Genomic DNA, 18,628 nt, shown 5'->3' on the forward strand with positions numbered 1-18,628 from the left:
TAACTTCCTTGAAACACCCCTGATGTTTGATTTATAGTTCCATTGTGATATATATATATATATATATATATATGTAGAGAGAGATATTTATTTTGTTAAGACTTACCCTGATCCTGACTATTCCAGACTATTAGCAATGAGGAAAACTGTAGAAACTAGGGCTGGAATGTTATGCTTTTATTATATTTATTAATACATTTCTTTACACAATAACCTATGAATAATATTTCCAGTATCAATACATGTCAGTCAGTTTGACATATGTGTCATGACACCTGGTCTTGGTTTGGACAGTGGTCTTTGGACTTTTTGTTGCTCTTTCAGTTTTACTTACCTTCGGTGTCTGGCTTTCTGCTCCTTGTTTCTTGTTTTATTTTAATTTTTTTTTCCTTGTGTACCTTGTCGAGTTTTGCTTCCTGTCCTGTCTTCGCCTTTGATAGTCTGCCACGCAATAATGTGTTTCACCTGTGTCTTATTAGTCTCACCTGTGTTTGATTATCCCTGCCTTCCCAGTGTACACATTTGTTCATTTGTTTCAGGTCACTTGTTCACTGGTTCCTGTTTTCTTTTCCCCATGTTGGTGGTGTTTTTCAGTTTGAGCCTTTGTTTTGTTTTATTAGACTTTTCATTTATGTATTTTGGTCCTCAATTTCTGGACCAAAACAGTGTTTCCCAATCTTCTACCCTACATGTTTTACAGTGTTTCTCTGCTCCAACACACCTGATTCAAATAGTCATCGCATCAACATTAACGACCCGTTTATTTGAATCAGGTGTGATGGTCCGGAAGACCAGGATTGACAAACACTAAGTTAACTGCTATATTTATCTGCCCCTGCAAATAATAAAATAACTGCTACTTCTAGCTGTTTCTGTTCATCAAGCTGGTAGAAATATAAAAATAAACGATTTTTTAAATTGTATGAAACACCGTGATGCTTTTGTGACACATTACTTGCACAATACCCCCAGTCCCCTTTATCTCACTGTAACACAGCACAGCTGCAGGACAGTACTGTAATATAAAGGTGTTCAGCCCCGACTGTACAGTCCATTTAGCAGAGACATCGAGAATTCAATGGTGAATGAACAGTGAGTGTTTATGAGGGCAAAAACAAATATAAAACGTCCTGCGAGGAAACACGAGTGCAGATAAGAAGGGACGACAGAGCAGGAAGACAGGAACCCACGTACATGCTAACTGTGTACTGCTACACAAACACACACACACACTTGGACTAACAGCTATTACTGTAGCTTTTTGTAATCAAATAGTTTTATTAAAAATCTCTTATACATCCACAAAAACTCCAACATTCACAAAGATCCAAATGACATCAAATTCACTAAAAACAAAATTAGGAAAAAAAAGTGCAAACATCACAGTATCTAAAGGAAACCTCACCTGTAGAGTCAGCTGGCATTTATAAAAAATAATACATGCCTGAATTCAATTTTTCAAATTTAAATTGAAAATGGAGGGTAAACAAATTGAACCAGCTGAATATACATGTACAGAAAGTTAATGTAAAAAGCGTTTGGCCCGACTGATATGTAGAATAATTATGTTTTGATTTTGACTGAGGGCGTGAATACAGTATAAAGAAAATATATAGTCCTGCACTTTTCTATGTAAAAAAAAAAACATTTAGCTGTTATTTTACAATGTGTACAAACTGCTGCTGCTTTATATGAAATGTACTTAAGTTTGAATTACAACACAAATTCACTTTTTTCAGACTGAAAAATCTAAAGTGCTAATTTAAAAGAAGACAACTCTAAAAAAGTACAAAATGAAAACAAAAGCTTATATAAGGTTCAAGAAGAGCTGTAATAACAACAATAATAATATATATTTTCTTTACAGTCAGTAAAATGGACATCACAGCACACAAATTCCCTGTCTGTTGTCCTGTTTGGATGCAAAGCTTAACTTTATCCCCAGCTTAGATTTTAAAATCTCTTCTACAACTAGAGCCAGTCTAGATATTCTAAAAAAAACAAACAGACTCCAGGTCTGTATTATGAGTTCCTGAGTGATGAAGAAGAATCAAGTAACATTTATCTTTTTTTCAACTTGGTTTGACAGTTACGTGGATATATTTACCACACCAGACTGAGCAAAGAGACTTAAAAGAATAAGGCTTAAAGAATAATTTGCACATGCCACCAACTTCTGTGGTTAGATGTAGGCGACTGGCCGTCATGCTCAAGCAAGCGAACCACAGAAGATGACTGAGAACCTTCACAGACATGCATGTCACCACATTTTGCTGACTCTATGAGATCATGAAAAACTTGCATAACCTGCTTCCCCAAAAACTAATTTGGGAAATACAGTCAAGACATGTTTTTTCACCACTTGTTGTGGTCACATTGAAATTCACTCTTCTGTCAAGTTACTCTTTACATTGCCCCAAATTTACAGCTGATCTCATGGCAGGATTTAATCTGAAGTAACACTTCCTCTACAACTTCCTCATCTCCATTTTATAATTTACACTGATTAGAACGTTCTATTTTTGACAGAGCAGCAAAGCAGCTCGACAGCTGCTTTGTCCGTGCACTACTCCCTTTTTCAGTCCATTTATTTCTTCTCCTGGGTCTGTAGCATTTGTTGCCTGGTCGATCCAGTGCTGTTGCTGCCAAGTGCCGAGCCAGTAGCCTGTTTACGCATCCACTCCAGCATGTAAAAACGCAGCATTAGAAAGAAGCCTGGGGGAGAGAAAAAAACAGAACAAGTCTTACTTATTTGTTCCTACCACCCATCCTTCCTTCCTTCATTACTAACCAACATGCCAACTTCACTTTTTCGGTATGACTGAAGATGAGCCTGTTACAGGTGAACACATAGTTTTACCCTATGGCCTGTAACTAATGGTTATTATCATCACTCATTTTCTAAAAATGACAAAAGAAACCTGAATATGTGCACTGAAGGTGAAATCACAGAGCTTATTTTTTTAGTCATTTGATTCAAGTGTGAATGCAACTGGTGATAAACCCATAACCTGGGAATCAATGTTTATTATTTGAGCTGAGGGAATAGACTTCTAGTGATTTTATGTCAGAAAATTACTTTTTATGTGGTAGCGTCTTGGCATGTTGAACCATCTCAACGAGCAGCAACAATGGGGTTAATAATTTTCCAAATAAAACCTAGACCTCAGTCAAAAACAAGTGCCTTGCCTGTGAGGAAACCTTTTTCTGATACGCAGCAGTAACACAAGGCCACATGGTCATTGTTACATTCCCACACTGATACAACTTATCATGCTCAAAATACAAGGCCACCAATCTCTGAGCCAGCAATCAAAACACTCGCTGTGCTCTGCTTTCTCAAAAAAAAAAAAAAAAGTTGATAGAGGCCTAGAGAAACCACATACTGCACAAGTGTAATCTGGACAGTGTCACAAACACAGACCTTGAAAAGAGTTGATGAAGCAGGAGAGGAAAAGGACAAAGTCAGAGATGGGACTAAAGTCCAGGAAGGTCAGACCCCACGATGTTCCAAAGAGACAGCTGAGGCCCCAGATACTGAGAAATGCCACACGGTTCTGTCTCCATTCATCCCTGACACGGATCTTCTGGTAGACCAGGAAGAGCATCACAATGCCGGAGGACACAAGGACAACCAGGGCGGTCATGGTGGTGAAATAGTAAGCCAGCAAGGCCTTCTCGTTGTCGTCTTTCATCCAGCACCTGGATATAACAAAGTCAATGATCTGACTTCCCATTCCCCTGCACATGTTGTGATTTGCAATTCCCTATAAAGGCATGACTGCAAGTTTCTTTGTCCAGATATTTTTTACTTACATCAGATACGGGTTGGAGACGTCATCGCTAGGCACCACCTTTTTCAGTCCATAAATGTCACCTACTGAAGCCAGGATGATAATGGGAACAGCGGGCACAGCTGGGAACAAGATCATATGTCAACATGCTGCTGCTAAAACTATATATTCAAAAACAATATTTTGATGCACTCACCAAAACCAACCAAGTTCCACACATAGGGTTTTGGGGAGGGGGTAAAAACCATGTACACCAACCAGAAGGTGTGGAAAATCTCTATGCCCATCCAAGTGAAGGAGCAGAGCAGGCTGTAGTGGAGTCCTGCCCCCACCCAGGTGCACAATCCCTCCCCTCCCATATTGGCCAAGACCCCAGAGAAGAAGAAGAGCAGATTGAGGAAGGCGAGGGACACGGCTAAGCCCAAGTGGATAGGTAGGGACTGCTCTTTTGATCGTTTCCTAGAAAGAGAACGGAAAAGTAATGATAAGTCACATTTCTGCTCAAAAGTGATCTTTCTGTGAGTTGATATGTTGAACTTGAAAGGATCATCATTACCTCTTCCTGCAGAGAAAAATGATGAGAGCAACACAGCTGATCACAGACAAAGCACAGCCCACGGATGTAATGATAGTCAGCGCCAGGAGATGGCGCACTGGCCGAGGCTCCAGTTGCTGTAAATAGCAAACAGAGCAAACCAAATATAAAGCATTAGTGTTTGATTACAATAACAAAAATAGAAAAAAGTAAAAAATAAATAGGGAAATGGTGAGTAAAATCATAAAGTCACACTGATTCATTTGAATATTGTTGAATAGCATCATGATTTACAATTTCCTGGATCTCATCATTACTTTCTTTGTGTTTTGTGGGTGCGTGTGTGTGCTTTGCAAAATGGCAGCATGTGCGTCGCATGTCTCACCACCAACACAGAGAAGTAGGTCAGGTGGTTACAGAGACAGTCTGTGTGTTCGTCATCTCTCTCCTGTGTCTCACATCCATCCGACAACCACTTGACCTGAAGTGGGTCTGCACACAAACGATAGTGGTTTAAAGTTACATTTGAGATATGAACCAAAACGTACAGTAAAATTTTGAATGAAACCTGATTGTAAGCTCATTTCTAAATGTTCCAACCTGTCCTGGTGTCCCATGAAACACATTTCCTAGGATGTCTTTTCTGAAATAAAAATAAAGAGGAGAGATTATAACTTTAAGATACTGCACTTTAAAATGTTTTTACAGTGTAAAGTCTTTCACTGCATTTTATCTATACTCTATATCTATATATTTATTTTACTCCTTGTTTTACCTGCTCTTATGTGATCTTTAAATGGTCTTTAATTGTTTTCAGTTTGTCATTCATTCTTTTCTGCAACACTCTGTGTTTTAAAAAGTGCTTCATTCACATTTTATTCACATTTCTTTCATGAGGTTCAGTAGGGCCCGTCGGTATGTCCAGTCCCTGCTGGACAGTACAGGTGGAACCATTCCCTCTAGTGTGTGATAGGCTTTATTTATGGTGCACTTTACTCTTCTCACACTGTTGGAAACAGGGTGAAACTGTTTTGACAAAGTCAGCTCTTTTATTAGTTCCTTTTGTTGGTTGAGTTGGTTAATGGACACATTTGGAGTCTGCACTGCGAAGCAAGATTAAAAAACCCAGGCTATGTTTTCATTGTCTGGATTGAGTGAACCAAGAGTCAGTTTGTTTGAATTACTCGTTCCACACAACGTGTTACAACTGGTTCATTCAACCCTGGGTTTACCTATCAAGTGTGAGTGTTTGAGTGTCAGTGACATTGAGAGAACCATGAAGAAAGTGCAGTAGGCTATGTTGGTGTCCACTGGTAAGCACGGACAACGTCTTAAACAACTCGGTCAACAAAGTGAAAAATAAAGAAATAGTAGACAACATGTGTTTTGATATTTTAAGTTTGTCACAGAAACACCATGAAGCTCATTACTGACTAAGTGTTTTTTAAGACTTTGTCTGGCAAAGTAACAAATGAAAAAAGTGAGGGTGACATTAGATCTTTGTGCTTCTCCTCATGTTGGTCTGAGCGGCGCTGACAGCATGAGAGTCAAATCATTGACATTGTCAGGAATTATTTTGGTAAATCAATTAATATATCCACTCATCCATTTTCTACCACTTTATCCTCCACAGGAGGGTTCAATTAATATATCGAGATCTAAAGTCATATTTTTCACTTCTCTTCATTATTTCTCATTTTATTATTATGAGATTATTATTATTATTATTATTATGGTTTGTTTTTATATATTGATTACACAGACTCACATGTATGACATCATGGTAAAAGCTAATTCTGATTGGCTCAGAAAGACCAGTGATGATCTCGTTCTCCACAGTGATTTTCACCACCTCGTTGAGAATCTTGACTTCCTTGTGACTTTCCTGGAACAAACACACACACATTTCCATGATTTCAGAGGACAATACATGAATTTCCTGGAGACTTACTCTAACCTTAACTATAACTACTACTGCCCTTAACCTAACCCTAACCTCATCCTTTATTTACAGGGGACTTGTTTTTTGTCCTCATAAGGAAGACAAGTCGCCATAACGTGACAAACAAATTCAGGTCCCCACGACATGAGTAATACCTGGAACACACACACACACTTTTAGCTCGTCTTTGTCTTACCCTCATATAACACAGCCTACGTACTATATTAACACAAGAGGAACAAAGATATCTGCCTTCAAGCATCTGTGTGAAGGAGAACAAAGCTATGCTTCAAAGTCTAAGCCTTAGATCAAAACAAATGGCGAGCAGTCGTGTGTGTGTTGACTCAGGGTAAACAGAGTCTCACCTGGAACAGGGTGTTGTTTCTGAAGAACGTGATGACAACTTTACTGGTCATGGTGGTGGTTTGTTTTAGAGCAGGTGGGAGATAGATAGTGGTGATGGGCTCTTCATACACACCTCTCGTGGCCTGAAAAACACGGTATAAGGAGAGTCATCAAATCACGATAACAGTCATCACATCACGGTCAATGACAAGGGTTTATGGAAACTGTGAGTCATAAACTGACAAGTCCTAAATACGGCATGCAGTGTCAAATGTCAAAATTTGGGTTAAAACACTGACAGAACTTGTGCCACCAGTCCTCTCCGACTGTAAGTGTGCTTCACAGTCCTTTGGTGTACTGTACGCAGCTTCAATGAGAAGACACAGCATGTAGATTGCCGAGTACTTACACAAACAGTCCTATTTTAAGGGACTTTGGAGGACAAAATGTCAGCTTTCAACATCTATGCACCACTTGTCAGTAAAATGCTGCTACAAGCACTTTGATGTGGTGGAACTCTAACCTATTTTTGTGAACTAGCTCTCCACCTCTGCCAACATGTATGAAGACACTTAGTGGTTTGTTTGTTTTAAACCCTTTCTTTACAGTCTCACAAGTGAAGATGTCAACTCACTTGAGTGAGTTCATTAAGCCACTAGTATTTTCCTGTTTTATTTCTTTCTGTATTTCACAAGTCATTATTTATATCGAATTGTTGCCAATGTCCCTCCTTGGCAAAAGCCTTCCATACTACTACTATTTTTGTTGGAAAACATTATTTTCCAGAAAATGTTTATCATGTGACCAGTCACGCACACACAGTAGTGTGTTAACCGGTGGCAGATTTTCTCCTCTGCGGATGTTTGCTTGGTTTCAGAAAGAATCACTAACATGAAACAATAATGGTGAAATGTAAAAACTTGAAGCGAGAGTAACGGTCACAGCTCGCATTGATGGTGCGACTGATAAGAACCGTGGGCGACTGTGTAAAATGCTGTGGAGGAGTTTCCAAACAAACAAATCCCACAACCTTTTCAAACTACTCTGTATCTCATCTCTTTGCTAAGCGGAGTAAAGGTGAATTTACAGTTTCTGCTGATGCCAGTGCACTGAGGTCAGCTGGGGTCCATGCAGACCATGCAGGCCAGACATTTGTGACCGTTCAGGTGTCAGTTGCACATGTTTCAGGTCGAACAATTAATGAAAAATAAAATGTGACCTGTTTTTGATTCATTACTTCATCAGCAACCAGTGGACTTGAGGCTTAGTGCAATTTGCAGACTGGGAAAGTTAATAAGCACTGAGAGCAGAGTGTCTAACAGCTGTTTCGGGATTGATTTGAAATGAAACAGTGAGTGAACTCTTTTCGTGTGCTGCTCTTACCAAAGATGTGAAGTTGTGGCCTCTGAAATCGTCCTTTATCTCCAAATCCAAGCTGTCAGGACAGGAGTCCTCAGCATGGTGCTCAACCCTGGAGACACCCACGAAAACAAATCAACGTGATATGATGTTCATTTACACAAAGCAAGTTTATGTGTAACCCACACTCTTGCAATAATTTGAAGTCTAGCTTCTTGTAAGTGGTCATTCTGTGATTACTGTATTTAAAGGTTCGCAACACTGACCGTAGCAATTAACATAAAGTCACAGGAGGAAGGATGATGACAGACACACCCTGACATGTGTCATTCATGCATTTGATTAAGAAAAACAGAGGAAAATTACATGTTGAACTGGGTGGCTTTGTGCTTCACTTGTTCACATAAGGTTTCTGCAAAAGAAAAAAGGGGCAGTTTTTAGTTTGACATGTTAAACTTTGACATTTTAAAAGAAATCTATTTGAGTGTAAAAACTGACTAATATAAAAGCAGAAAATAGAAAAAAGCTTCCTCACTGCAGCTGATGGGACTTGCATTGAATGTGTAAGTAGTGAAGGTTTTAAGGGCGATGACGTCCGTTCTGATCATTGCTTTGTAGATGCCAAAGTCTGCTTCAGGCTCATTGCTGCCAAGAGACAGGTCAGTGCAGCAGGAGCCCTGTGGCCGGGCGGGCCAGCACAGAGTGAGGTTCTCCCCGCCAATCTGTACAGCAAGAAAAAACAAAGTTAACTATATACTGTATACATTTACTCATGTTTTCATATGACAGACTCACGCATTCTAAATAACTTCTATTTCCCTTTAAGGGCTGATGATGAAGCTGCCAAGAAAACACTTTTTTTTAAATGCAGCTTTTTGATGTGAGTGGCTCCATGTCTCAGATTTACCTGCAGCTTCAGCTGGTCCTGAAGTGGCTCCCAGTACAGGCAGAAGTCATGGTCCTCGAAGTCAAGCCCAAACTGGTTGAGGGGAATCACATCAGACCGGCGACAGCGGGCTGTGAACTGCCCATTGATGGACAGAACGCTCTCATTGGCGGAGACTGACAACCCATTACATCCGGGGGAGAGGTTGAGATCCAGGTGCAGAAACTGCTGGCCATGGAGCCAGGTGCCACAAAATGTCCAGTCATGGTCATTTTCAGTTGAACCTGAGGAATATAAATAAGATATCAGCAAAGAAATGACACCCCTGTAAATGTATAGGAGAATACTAATGTGAAATGGCAAAAACCACCACAAGGACATACATAAAATAAAGGTATTATTGGTGGGATTGATGCCAACTATTATTTTATACAGTTATTCTGCAGCAGGTATTTTATTTAACTTTCATGACCATCACAGACTTTTCACAGAAGAAACAATTGATGTCATTTTCAGCCTATTCCAGATGTTTGCATAGGCGTGCATTGCGTGGAAAGGTTCACAGCTACAGTGGATGACTCATTGTAGAAGGGAGAGAGGTTGTTCACTTGTTCAACTCTTCAACTTCACCTCTCAGGTCACAAATTTCACTCATCATACATGATTTTCCACCAGATCATTTGTCTAGTTTCATACACTACTGCGTCTCTCTAAGAAGTACCACCCAGCTTCTCCAGGGACAACAATATAAAATGACTTCTAGAAGAAAAAAAACACACAATTTTAAAATTTTAAATTCTCTTTACAATGAGTATTTTGGAAGATGCATCAGTGACTCGCCTTCTCAGGAGGTGCCATCTCTATAGCAACCACTAGACCACACTCACATAGTGACAGAAAATATTCAGCTCATTTAGGACATTGTAGGGCTAAATATTCACTGTGGTAAATTAAAGGGTCTTGACACCGCAGTATGCGATATTATCACAAGTCCTCCAACGCAGGAGTGTCACTACACTGGTGTTCTGAAAGAACACAGCACATGTGCAGGGACCATTGTTTCTGCCAGAAAGTCTTAATACCAGGTGACGCATGTGTGGTCATGCTGTATCTCTTCTTCCTCTGCAATAGTCTTGTTTACTTTTGTTCATTTGTGTGATTACCATGACAGCCCTAATGGATGTATTCAGATTTTAGATACATTTCCTACTTTCAATTCCTCATTTCCCACTCATTTCTGACATTAATTAGAAATATGAAAACTCATAATTTAAACTTCTGATTCATGTCTATTTAATGCAGCATGCCGCATTGGCTTTAGCAATATCCGGGTTGTATTTTTGAATTTTTATTATAGTTTTGTTTTATTGCAAGTTGTTGCACTTCTGTACCAAAATATAGACCTATGTGACTGTGAAATTATGCTTTGCACACACCATTTAGTTCACATGCTCAGTAGCTTATTGGCCCTCACTGGGGCCCATATATCCTGCCTTTCTTCAGGCTAGTGACCCTCAGACGGCTCTTTGCAAGAAACTTTTTTCTCTGAACGTGTTTGCACTCTCATTTACACTTGACTTTTAGAGTTTGTTTAAAGTCACTTCACAAGCAAATGTACTGTACTCAGGAACAGCTTCAGAATCCACTCAGACCACAGAGGAAACATGTGGCCTGCTGTTCTCTTTTGATACCTCTATGCATTGAGACGCAGACACTCTGGAGAACATTGTTCTGAAACTCAGCTGTAACATTGACCATGAGGCCAAAAGATGCATTTAAGACGAAGCAGTTCTTTTTCTTTTTTATTTAGCTTACCTGGGGAGAGGACGGCGGCCACGACGAACACAACCCTCAGACACAGATCTGTCAGTTGGGACGCCATCAGTAATAACTGCACAAAGAAAACACACACAGTCAAATGTGGCTGCACAAGGGGAACAAAGCTATAATGTATTTCTGCATAAGCAGCACAGGAGTACAGACAGTCAGCAAATGAGACACACCACTACTGAAACCAGCTGCTAGCATGTAAGCAGAATTACACGAGAAACCACACTGCACATTTGCGGCCAGAATTTGACGCACATTTCTGTGAAATAGTTATTCTGCATCTGTTTAATTGTTCTTGTGTGCACATACAAATCCTATATAAAACAGCAAGTCCCAATCCAGACACAGTGCAGGTCTGACACAATGAAAAATATTTTCTTTTAAATGATAGTGTTGTTATCCAGAGGCCTGCTTTGTTATCTGCACGCTCTTATCAATGAATACAGAAGTGTTGAGGCTCAAAATATCGATGGCAACAGTCTTTCCTTTTTAACTGACAGGAAAGACAGGCAGAGACGGAGACAGACTTCAATCTTCAATCTTTCCATCGTCAAGGTTTTTTTTTTTCTTGTTTCAAAATAGAAACATTACAGTGACACTATTACTGTAGAGATTAAAGTGGTTAGAAGAAGAGAAGAGAAAACAACAAACATTGAACAATTAAGGGCTTTATTGATGTGGCTGAACAGTGAAAACCTGAGAAAAGTGCCCTCGTGTTGACAGTCGAATCCTCACATCTTGTGAAGCCATTCATTATCTACCCTTTCTGAGTTTTCAACATCTCCTGGAGCTTAAGTGTTTTTTTAAAGGGATGTTCAAACAGAGACTCATTGAATGAAGGCGCTGCTCATTAACTGTGGAGATTGCTTGCTGTAAATTCATATAGTAGTAACACTATGTTTCCTGTAAGTCAACTTAATAATTAATGTCATCAATAATACCATAATAACCTTTCCTCTAGACCAGCATTTTCAGTATTGAGGATGGCCCGTGACTTTATTGAGGACACTGCTATTCACTGTTCTACCTATCAGCTGCATGTACCTTTAAAAAACAGTGAACAGAGACTGCCTCAGGTCACCTGTTGCGTATTAACCGGATGCGAGAATGAGAATGAGACAGATCCTGCCTACTTTGTCAGAGCACTGGTGCATACAGTACACCTGCAATCACACCTATACGTGCACAAACACTGTGTCGGTGTGGAGTTACTGTTCAGTATAGAGATGCCAAGTGCGGAAGGGAAACGGAGTTGAGAACGGGTTGTTCTCAATGTCACAAGGCAGACAGGAACCAGTTGAACCACAGACAAAGCAGAAAGATCAGAATGAAAGAGAGAGAGAAAAAATGAGAGTGGCAAACAGCAAAGCCCAGAGGGTCAGCTGTCTATTTATAACTGTGTGTGTCGAAGCACACACCTGATACTCGAGATGGACCTATGCTTTGGACAACCACACAGAGACACGCGGGGTCAAACTGATACACAAACACAAACAAACACAAGCAAATTTCAGTAACAAGTTACAATACATTACTGTGCCACACATCAGATGCTGTATTAATGTTCTGCTGCTTCAGAGTCATTTCCACGGAGCCAATAGTGCGAACATTTATCTGCTCGAGAGATATCTTGCTTACTAAGCTTCATCTGATATTACAGACTTGTAACAAGCTGTCTGGAATCTCCATGCAGCAAAGTCTGCTTTAGAGTTTAGTGACCACACTTGGCGATTAAATGTGCAATACTTATTTTCATTTAAATACATCATTTGGCTTTCTCCAGTCAAAATGCAGTGAACAAGTTTGACCTTTGATTTGAAATGAAATATCTGATTTGAAATGAAATGATGACTGAAAAGTGAATGATCGAATATAATACAATCATTTAGGTCTCTGCTGTCAGAGCCCCTCGGCTACAGCTCAGACAGCCTTTCCTCATTCTCACTCACTCACTCACTCACTCACTCACTCACTCATCTTCTACTGCTTTATCCTCCACATGAAGGTCACGGGGCGCACTGGGGCCAATCCCAGATGACATAGGGCCAAAGGCGGGGTACACCCTGGACAGATCACCAGTCCATCACAGGACCACATAGAGACGAACAACCATCCCCCCACACACACGTACGGTCAGTGTCCAATTTCTTTCCTGGGTCTATCTAAGTCAAATTAAATTTTGTCTAAAGTTTTCTTAACCCTTAGTGATCACACAGCACAGATTAGTGCCACAGGTGCACTCTTGCTAAATTGCATACACAACTCCTTATATGGACATCCTGGGGGTGTGTGTTTATAGGTCATCTTCGGGCTCATCTCCTTATGTGTTGTTGAGTCAAAGTTATGATTAATTTTATATTGCATATTAAAAAAAACATCTGGAGGAGTGATAATTGTGCAGAAATCACCAAATAGACAGGTTTTTCTTTTATTTTTGTTCATAGAAAATGAGCCAAGCAAGCTTTGAACTTGCTATATAGACAGTCTACATTGCACATTCTTATAGCCTCTGCATATGCGTTTTTACATTTGTGCTCCAAGGATTCATTTTATTTGAAATTGGAATTGACATTTTATTATCATTATTATATCAATCCACTCTTGATAGTCATGACACTTTTCACGTGGCAACCAGAGCTCAACTTGAGCTTTATAAACAAAAGTTTCAGTTCATCAGATTATGTTTGGCTGTGGGTTTGAATGTAACAAAATCTAATTTTGAATTATTAACTTTTGGTTCAGAATGTATCTGAAAAAGCTATTGAGACAAGCTTTAAGAAGTTCTTCTTTTTACCCATCAGCTGAGCAACATTTGACTATTGAACACACATGAACACGAACATTTTGAAAATATCTGGCAACATTATTATAATGCAACAATTTGATTACAAACAAGCTACTGCTGAGCATCTGGGAAAATATTCAGATATGATGTATGTACGTATCCTGGGGAAGGTACGTGTAAGTCTTAACTGATAAGCTATAATAATTATCAACAATTATGTTTTATTATCTACAATAAAACAATGTGGTAATGTGTGATCACAAATACAATATTGCCAACTTTCACTTCAGTTTAAAGGCTTAAAGTGAAACTTGAACTTACTTCACATGACACTTTGTGGTTTTGACACTTCCCTTTTTTGATTATACATTAAACATCTTTGGGGAGGGTTGTTAAGGTGTGACTCTTTTAGAGCGCATGAGAGTGGGAATCACACTCCTCCACAGAGATGGGCAGCGAATCAGCTCTGTGAGTGTGGTAGCTCTGAAATTATTACTTTAAAGTTAGATTTCCTATAAAACAACAAAAGACAAAATACAAATACTTCTATCACTATTAAAGATATGTCAAAATCAAACATGTAATGTCAGTGAAAATGTATTCCTCGTGAACAGCACTTTTATAATGCAGTAGAGATGTGTGGAAACATCGTTTTTGCAGGACAGGGTAGCATGGTGACGCAGCAATGACACTTGCTGACAGTCAGCCTCACACTGGTGGCAATTTCACAAACACACAGTGACTCACGTCACCCTCTCACCCTGAACCCCACGTATTAGTGCTATCTGAGTGATGATACTGATGTAAATGACCTCCTCTTGCAGTGATGGAAACAGACAACCACTGTCACCCTGCCCGCAGACGACTAGTGAGCGAGAAGGCACAGTGGACACCTCAGTTCTCCTCACATGTTTGAGAGAGAAGACAAAATGGCCCCCACTGTCAACACAAAACCCATCTCTGTACGCAATCAAATGTGCACAACAGTGAACTAATCTGTGTGTGTATGTATAGGTGCATTCAGTACAATAGAGTCAAATTTACTTCATAACAGAACAATTATTTACTCTTTCTCAACTCGAACCTCTACACTCTCCCTCTCTTTCAACTGCCTGATTTGGCATGTCATGTAAACTAACTCCCTCTCCCTCCCACACACACCCTCCCTTTGTCCTGGCATGGCACCCAAGCATCAATTCAGCACAAGAATTCCCCATTCTCTTGTACTTCCCAGCTCTTGTGTGTGTGTGTGAGAGAGAGCAAGAGCATTTTTCAGCACCAAGCTACAGACTCATTCCAGAACATGTTGCTCACTGCTGTTTATGTGAGAATGAAGCTTTTGAAACTCCCGCACACAGTTTTCTGTATCGTCATGTCAGACAGTGTGATTCACTCAAACAAGTTAATCATCTTTTCAAATCTTGTTCAACATCTGCGGTGGCAGCCGAAACCTCGTGACGCGCAGACATGAGATAAGAGTGACAAACATAGAAACAGTGGCTCAAATATCTCTATAATATATATCTCTTACATATTATATCTCTATAATATGTAATTTAAACATGTTCTTTTTTTCTTTTTTTAAATCTACCCAACATGCTTGAGCAATATACAAATGTTGTATGTGGAACTCATTGACAGCCTGCTAATATCGCCAGTCCAGTCCAAATTCCAATGATCACAGAATTTGGCAGACATAAACATAACATGTTCTTTTTTTCTTTTTTTTTTAAATCTACATCTTCAACCCCCCCATGATGGCTAAAGAGCAATTGGTTTGTCCAAGTAACAGGTTATATACTAGCATGGTTGAACTGCCTCTAATGATTTTGTGAAATTACACAATAACCATGACTTTTGGTTTCCATGGTGCAGCAATGATAAATGCTAATGACTAGAGCAGGGGTTTTCTCTTAGTGCTTCCACTTTCTCTTACAGTCCACAGACATGCAGACAGGTGTTTGGTTCATTGTAGACTCTCAAAGAACCATAGGTATGGATATGAGCATGACTGGTTATTTATCTCTGTATGGTATAGCTCTATGCAACACACTTCTCTGTCACATATTGATCAACCTCATTCACACGCTGCACAGCAGGGACACATGAGCACAAAGAGTGGCTGAGCCAGGGATCACACCCCCCCTCTACGTTGTGCTTGGAGGACATCCCAACATGCTTGAGCAATATACAAATGTTGTATGTGGAACTCATTGACAGCCTGCTAATATCGCCAGTCCAGTCCAAATTCCAATGATCACAGAATTTGGCAGACATAAACATAACAATAAACCTGGTGGAGCCCTAAGATGTCCTTTAATGCCTATACCTCTAATACCTTATATTCTGTAATTGTTGTCTCTCTTCTGTCTCGGAAACCAGCACAACTGCCATCAAAGTTTTTGTTGTGTCGACTTCACTGCCCTGCGAGCTGCAGCCTGAAGGAGCAAAGAATGTGCATGGAAGAATGACTCTGGGAACAAAAGCTGCTCTTTGTTTCAGGCCTTAGAGCTGAAGTGACAGTGAGCGCGAATGAGGGTCAAAGGGCTCACGCCAGTTCCAAGGCTGTTTAAGCCAATGCATACAAGACACACACACATGCACTCATCAACAGTTGTCACTTGCTGCACAACTTTCAATCACAATGAAAGGAAAGCAGTGGATTAAAATGACCACCTTAAGAACTGTCCAATTTTTTTTAACATAAGGTAATTTAGCCTGGTGGGTTATGAATGTGTGTATTTTAAATTGACTAGTTTCCTGCTTCTGCTTTTTAGGATTTTCCTTCCAAGACTATGGACAAAATGACAATTTATGGCATTAGGTGGAAAATAATATACAACACAATAGGGCTGCAACAATTATTCAATTCATCGATTGTTATTAGATTACTAAATTATTATTTTAGAGATTCTTTAATAATTAAAACTAGCTTTGTGAATTTTCTGCTTCTTAAATGTGAATATTTTATGGTTTCATTGCTCCATTTGACAAAGAAATTATTCAAACTGAAACATTCAAACACTGAAACACCAAACAAAAAATACTTGATTAATCGATTATGAAAATAATCGTTAGTTGCAGCTCTACAACACAATCACATTAAAGAAACTCTTCAAATGGTCCCTCCTCATTGACTCATCATAAAATGCACACAGACCTTGTTTGTTTTCTGTTTTTTTGCTGAATATGCTGCTGTGGGAAGACAGCACTGTACAACAATGTCATGCACCGCTGGCAGCGTGCATTGTTACAGATAACATTTCTATTTGTTTTCCTCAACCAAGACACAAGATGCAACTATTAATGTGACATGTTGATTTACAGCACACAGCATGAGCAGCTCAGTGTACAGTACAATAAACATCCACAGGCAACGCTGTTGTAAGTGCGACTCTGCACACCAAAAGTGGTATTCACAATAACGTGAGGTTTCCTTTGTCTCTCAAGACACAACAAACACCAAAGCAACACCTGGAGGAGCTTTATCAAAGCAGGAACAAGCCTCAAAGTCCTTGGCACAGAAACATCTCAAGTTGAAGTGGAAGACTAGATGTAATATGGCTGATGTGGAATGCTCCCTGGGCTACATTTTGCATTCTTTGTGATAGCACTATAGTGAAGTGCAGTGTGCATGTCTGGGGTGAAAGTGTATGTGTATGTCTTTATCTGTATCTTGATGTCCTCTGTGAGGAAATTGGAGGAGCAGGTGGAATGCAGTAGATAGATCCTTTGGGGGTATGAATAAATCAATAAAACAACACACACACAGAGACACAGAGAATATTATTAAGCCTAAATCACCCCCTAGTGTGGCCTTTTATGTGTTGGTCACGGGGGTTTATTTTGCCATAAGGGGCTTTCTTTTTCTCATTATAAAAAAATCAGTGAGCACAAAGGAGAAAAGAGCCTTCTGTAATGACTCACACCTCCACTGCAACATTTGCATTTCAATAGCCGCAGATCCATTGCTAGTCATTTGGTCTGCTTTCAGTTTTAAACATTATGTTCATGGGCTATTTTACACACATTTCAAGTGAGTCAAGTGTTATGATTGAGTATGGTCACAGTCAGGAAACCACAGACGTGCCAGTCTGTCTGTGAGCTAAACATCATCCATACACAGGAACAATGGGCTTTCTCCCACAGCATACATTTTAACATGAAAAGTGCAGGTGTCACTGAAATCGTTGATCTGATCGATTACTGTTAGTGTGACAGTGGCATGCACAACACGACACAGGGGCACTGAGTTAAATATTCTGATTAAGTTGCACCTGTACTTTCCTATTGTGACCTGTCAAAATGTCTGCCATGAAAAGGGCCAGTGCAAAAATATATATCATTTCTTGAAGCAATTTTATAGGTATTTTGAAAAGAAACATTATGAAGAAGAAACGTTGAATACAAATGAAATAGTTGGCTTTATGATGTCAGTGTAAAACCTAAAGGGCTGACCGAATTCTGGTAGTATAGAATTGGCCTACATAATACAAGTTATTTCTTTAGCTGTACGGTTTGTATTTTTGACTGAAGGAAAGTTAAAAACACTGACTTACCTAGACAAGATTTACTCACTGCCTGCCGCGTTCTGATGCACAGTTTTGTCACAAGTCCGCAAAGGCTCAAATACAACTTCACCCGTCGTCACCTTCTCATTCTCTGAAGCCTCCGACAGACTTAAGTGCTTGTATTTATTTTTAAAGCGTGTGGAAAGACAGTACGAAGAGCCAGGCGCCGAGCTGACGTCTTAACTGAAGCCGTCACACAACCTCTCCAACCGGGTAACGACTGTCAGCGGGAGCGAGGTGTGAGCCGGAGAAGCCGTGAACGAAGCGACAGTAAAGAAAGTACAATTTCCGTTTAAGACTTTCAAAATAAAACAAAGCCAACAATTGAGGTACAATTCGTCATTATTATTACTATCATAAATATTATTATATATATACATTTTTTTATTGATAATAATAATAATAATAATATAATAATAATTGGGGCTACATTGGTCAATCTTTTGTGTGTGATGACATAAATGTCTACTCATGCAATTATTTTGAAAAGTTGAAAGCTACTTCTGGATTCTCTTCGGTTATGCCTGTGTAACTTGGCAGGTGTCAGTGCAGCAAGGTGTTCAATAAGCCAGACAGATGAG

The 18,628-nt window shown here is 39.6% G+C and overlaps 1 protein-coding gene across 1 annotated transcript; it reads right to left on the bottom strand.

The window, feature by feature from the left end:
- Positions 1-1,239: 1,239 nt before the first annotated feature.
- On the bottom strand, positions 1,240-18,290 carry adgrg1 (adhesion G protein-coupled receptor G1). Its single transcript, XM_044030992.1, has 15 exons — positions 18,036-18,290; positions 10,677-10,752; positions 8,883-9,145; positions 8,511-8,697; positions 8,342-8,387; positions 8,000-8,087; positions 6,637-6,759; positions 6,098-6,214; positions 4,930-4,972; positions 4,715-4,821; positions 4,351-4,466; positions 3,991-4,253; positions 3,817-3,916; positions 3,425-3,702; positions 1,240-2,715 (listed from the first exon to the last, which is right to left on the bottom strand). The coding sequence occupies exons 2-15, from the start codon at positions 10,741-10,743 to the stop codon at positions 2,588-2,590; spliced, it is 1,926 nt and encodes a 641-aa protein (XP_043886927.1). The 5' UTR covers positions 10,744-10,752; positions 18,036-18,290; the 3' UTR covers positions 1,240-2,587.
- Between the last annotated feature and the right edge of the window lie 338 nt (positions 18,291-18,628).

Source organism: Solea senegalensis, linkage group LG7 (genome assembly GCF_019176455.1).
Source record: "Solea senegalensis isolate Sse05_10M linkage group LG7, IFAPA_SoseM_1, whole genome shotgun sequence".
Taxonomy (NCBI): domain Eukaryota; kingdom Metazoa; phylum Chordata; class Actinopteri; order Pleuronectiformes; family Soleidae; genus Solea; species Solea senegalensis.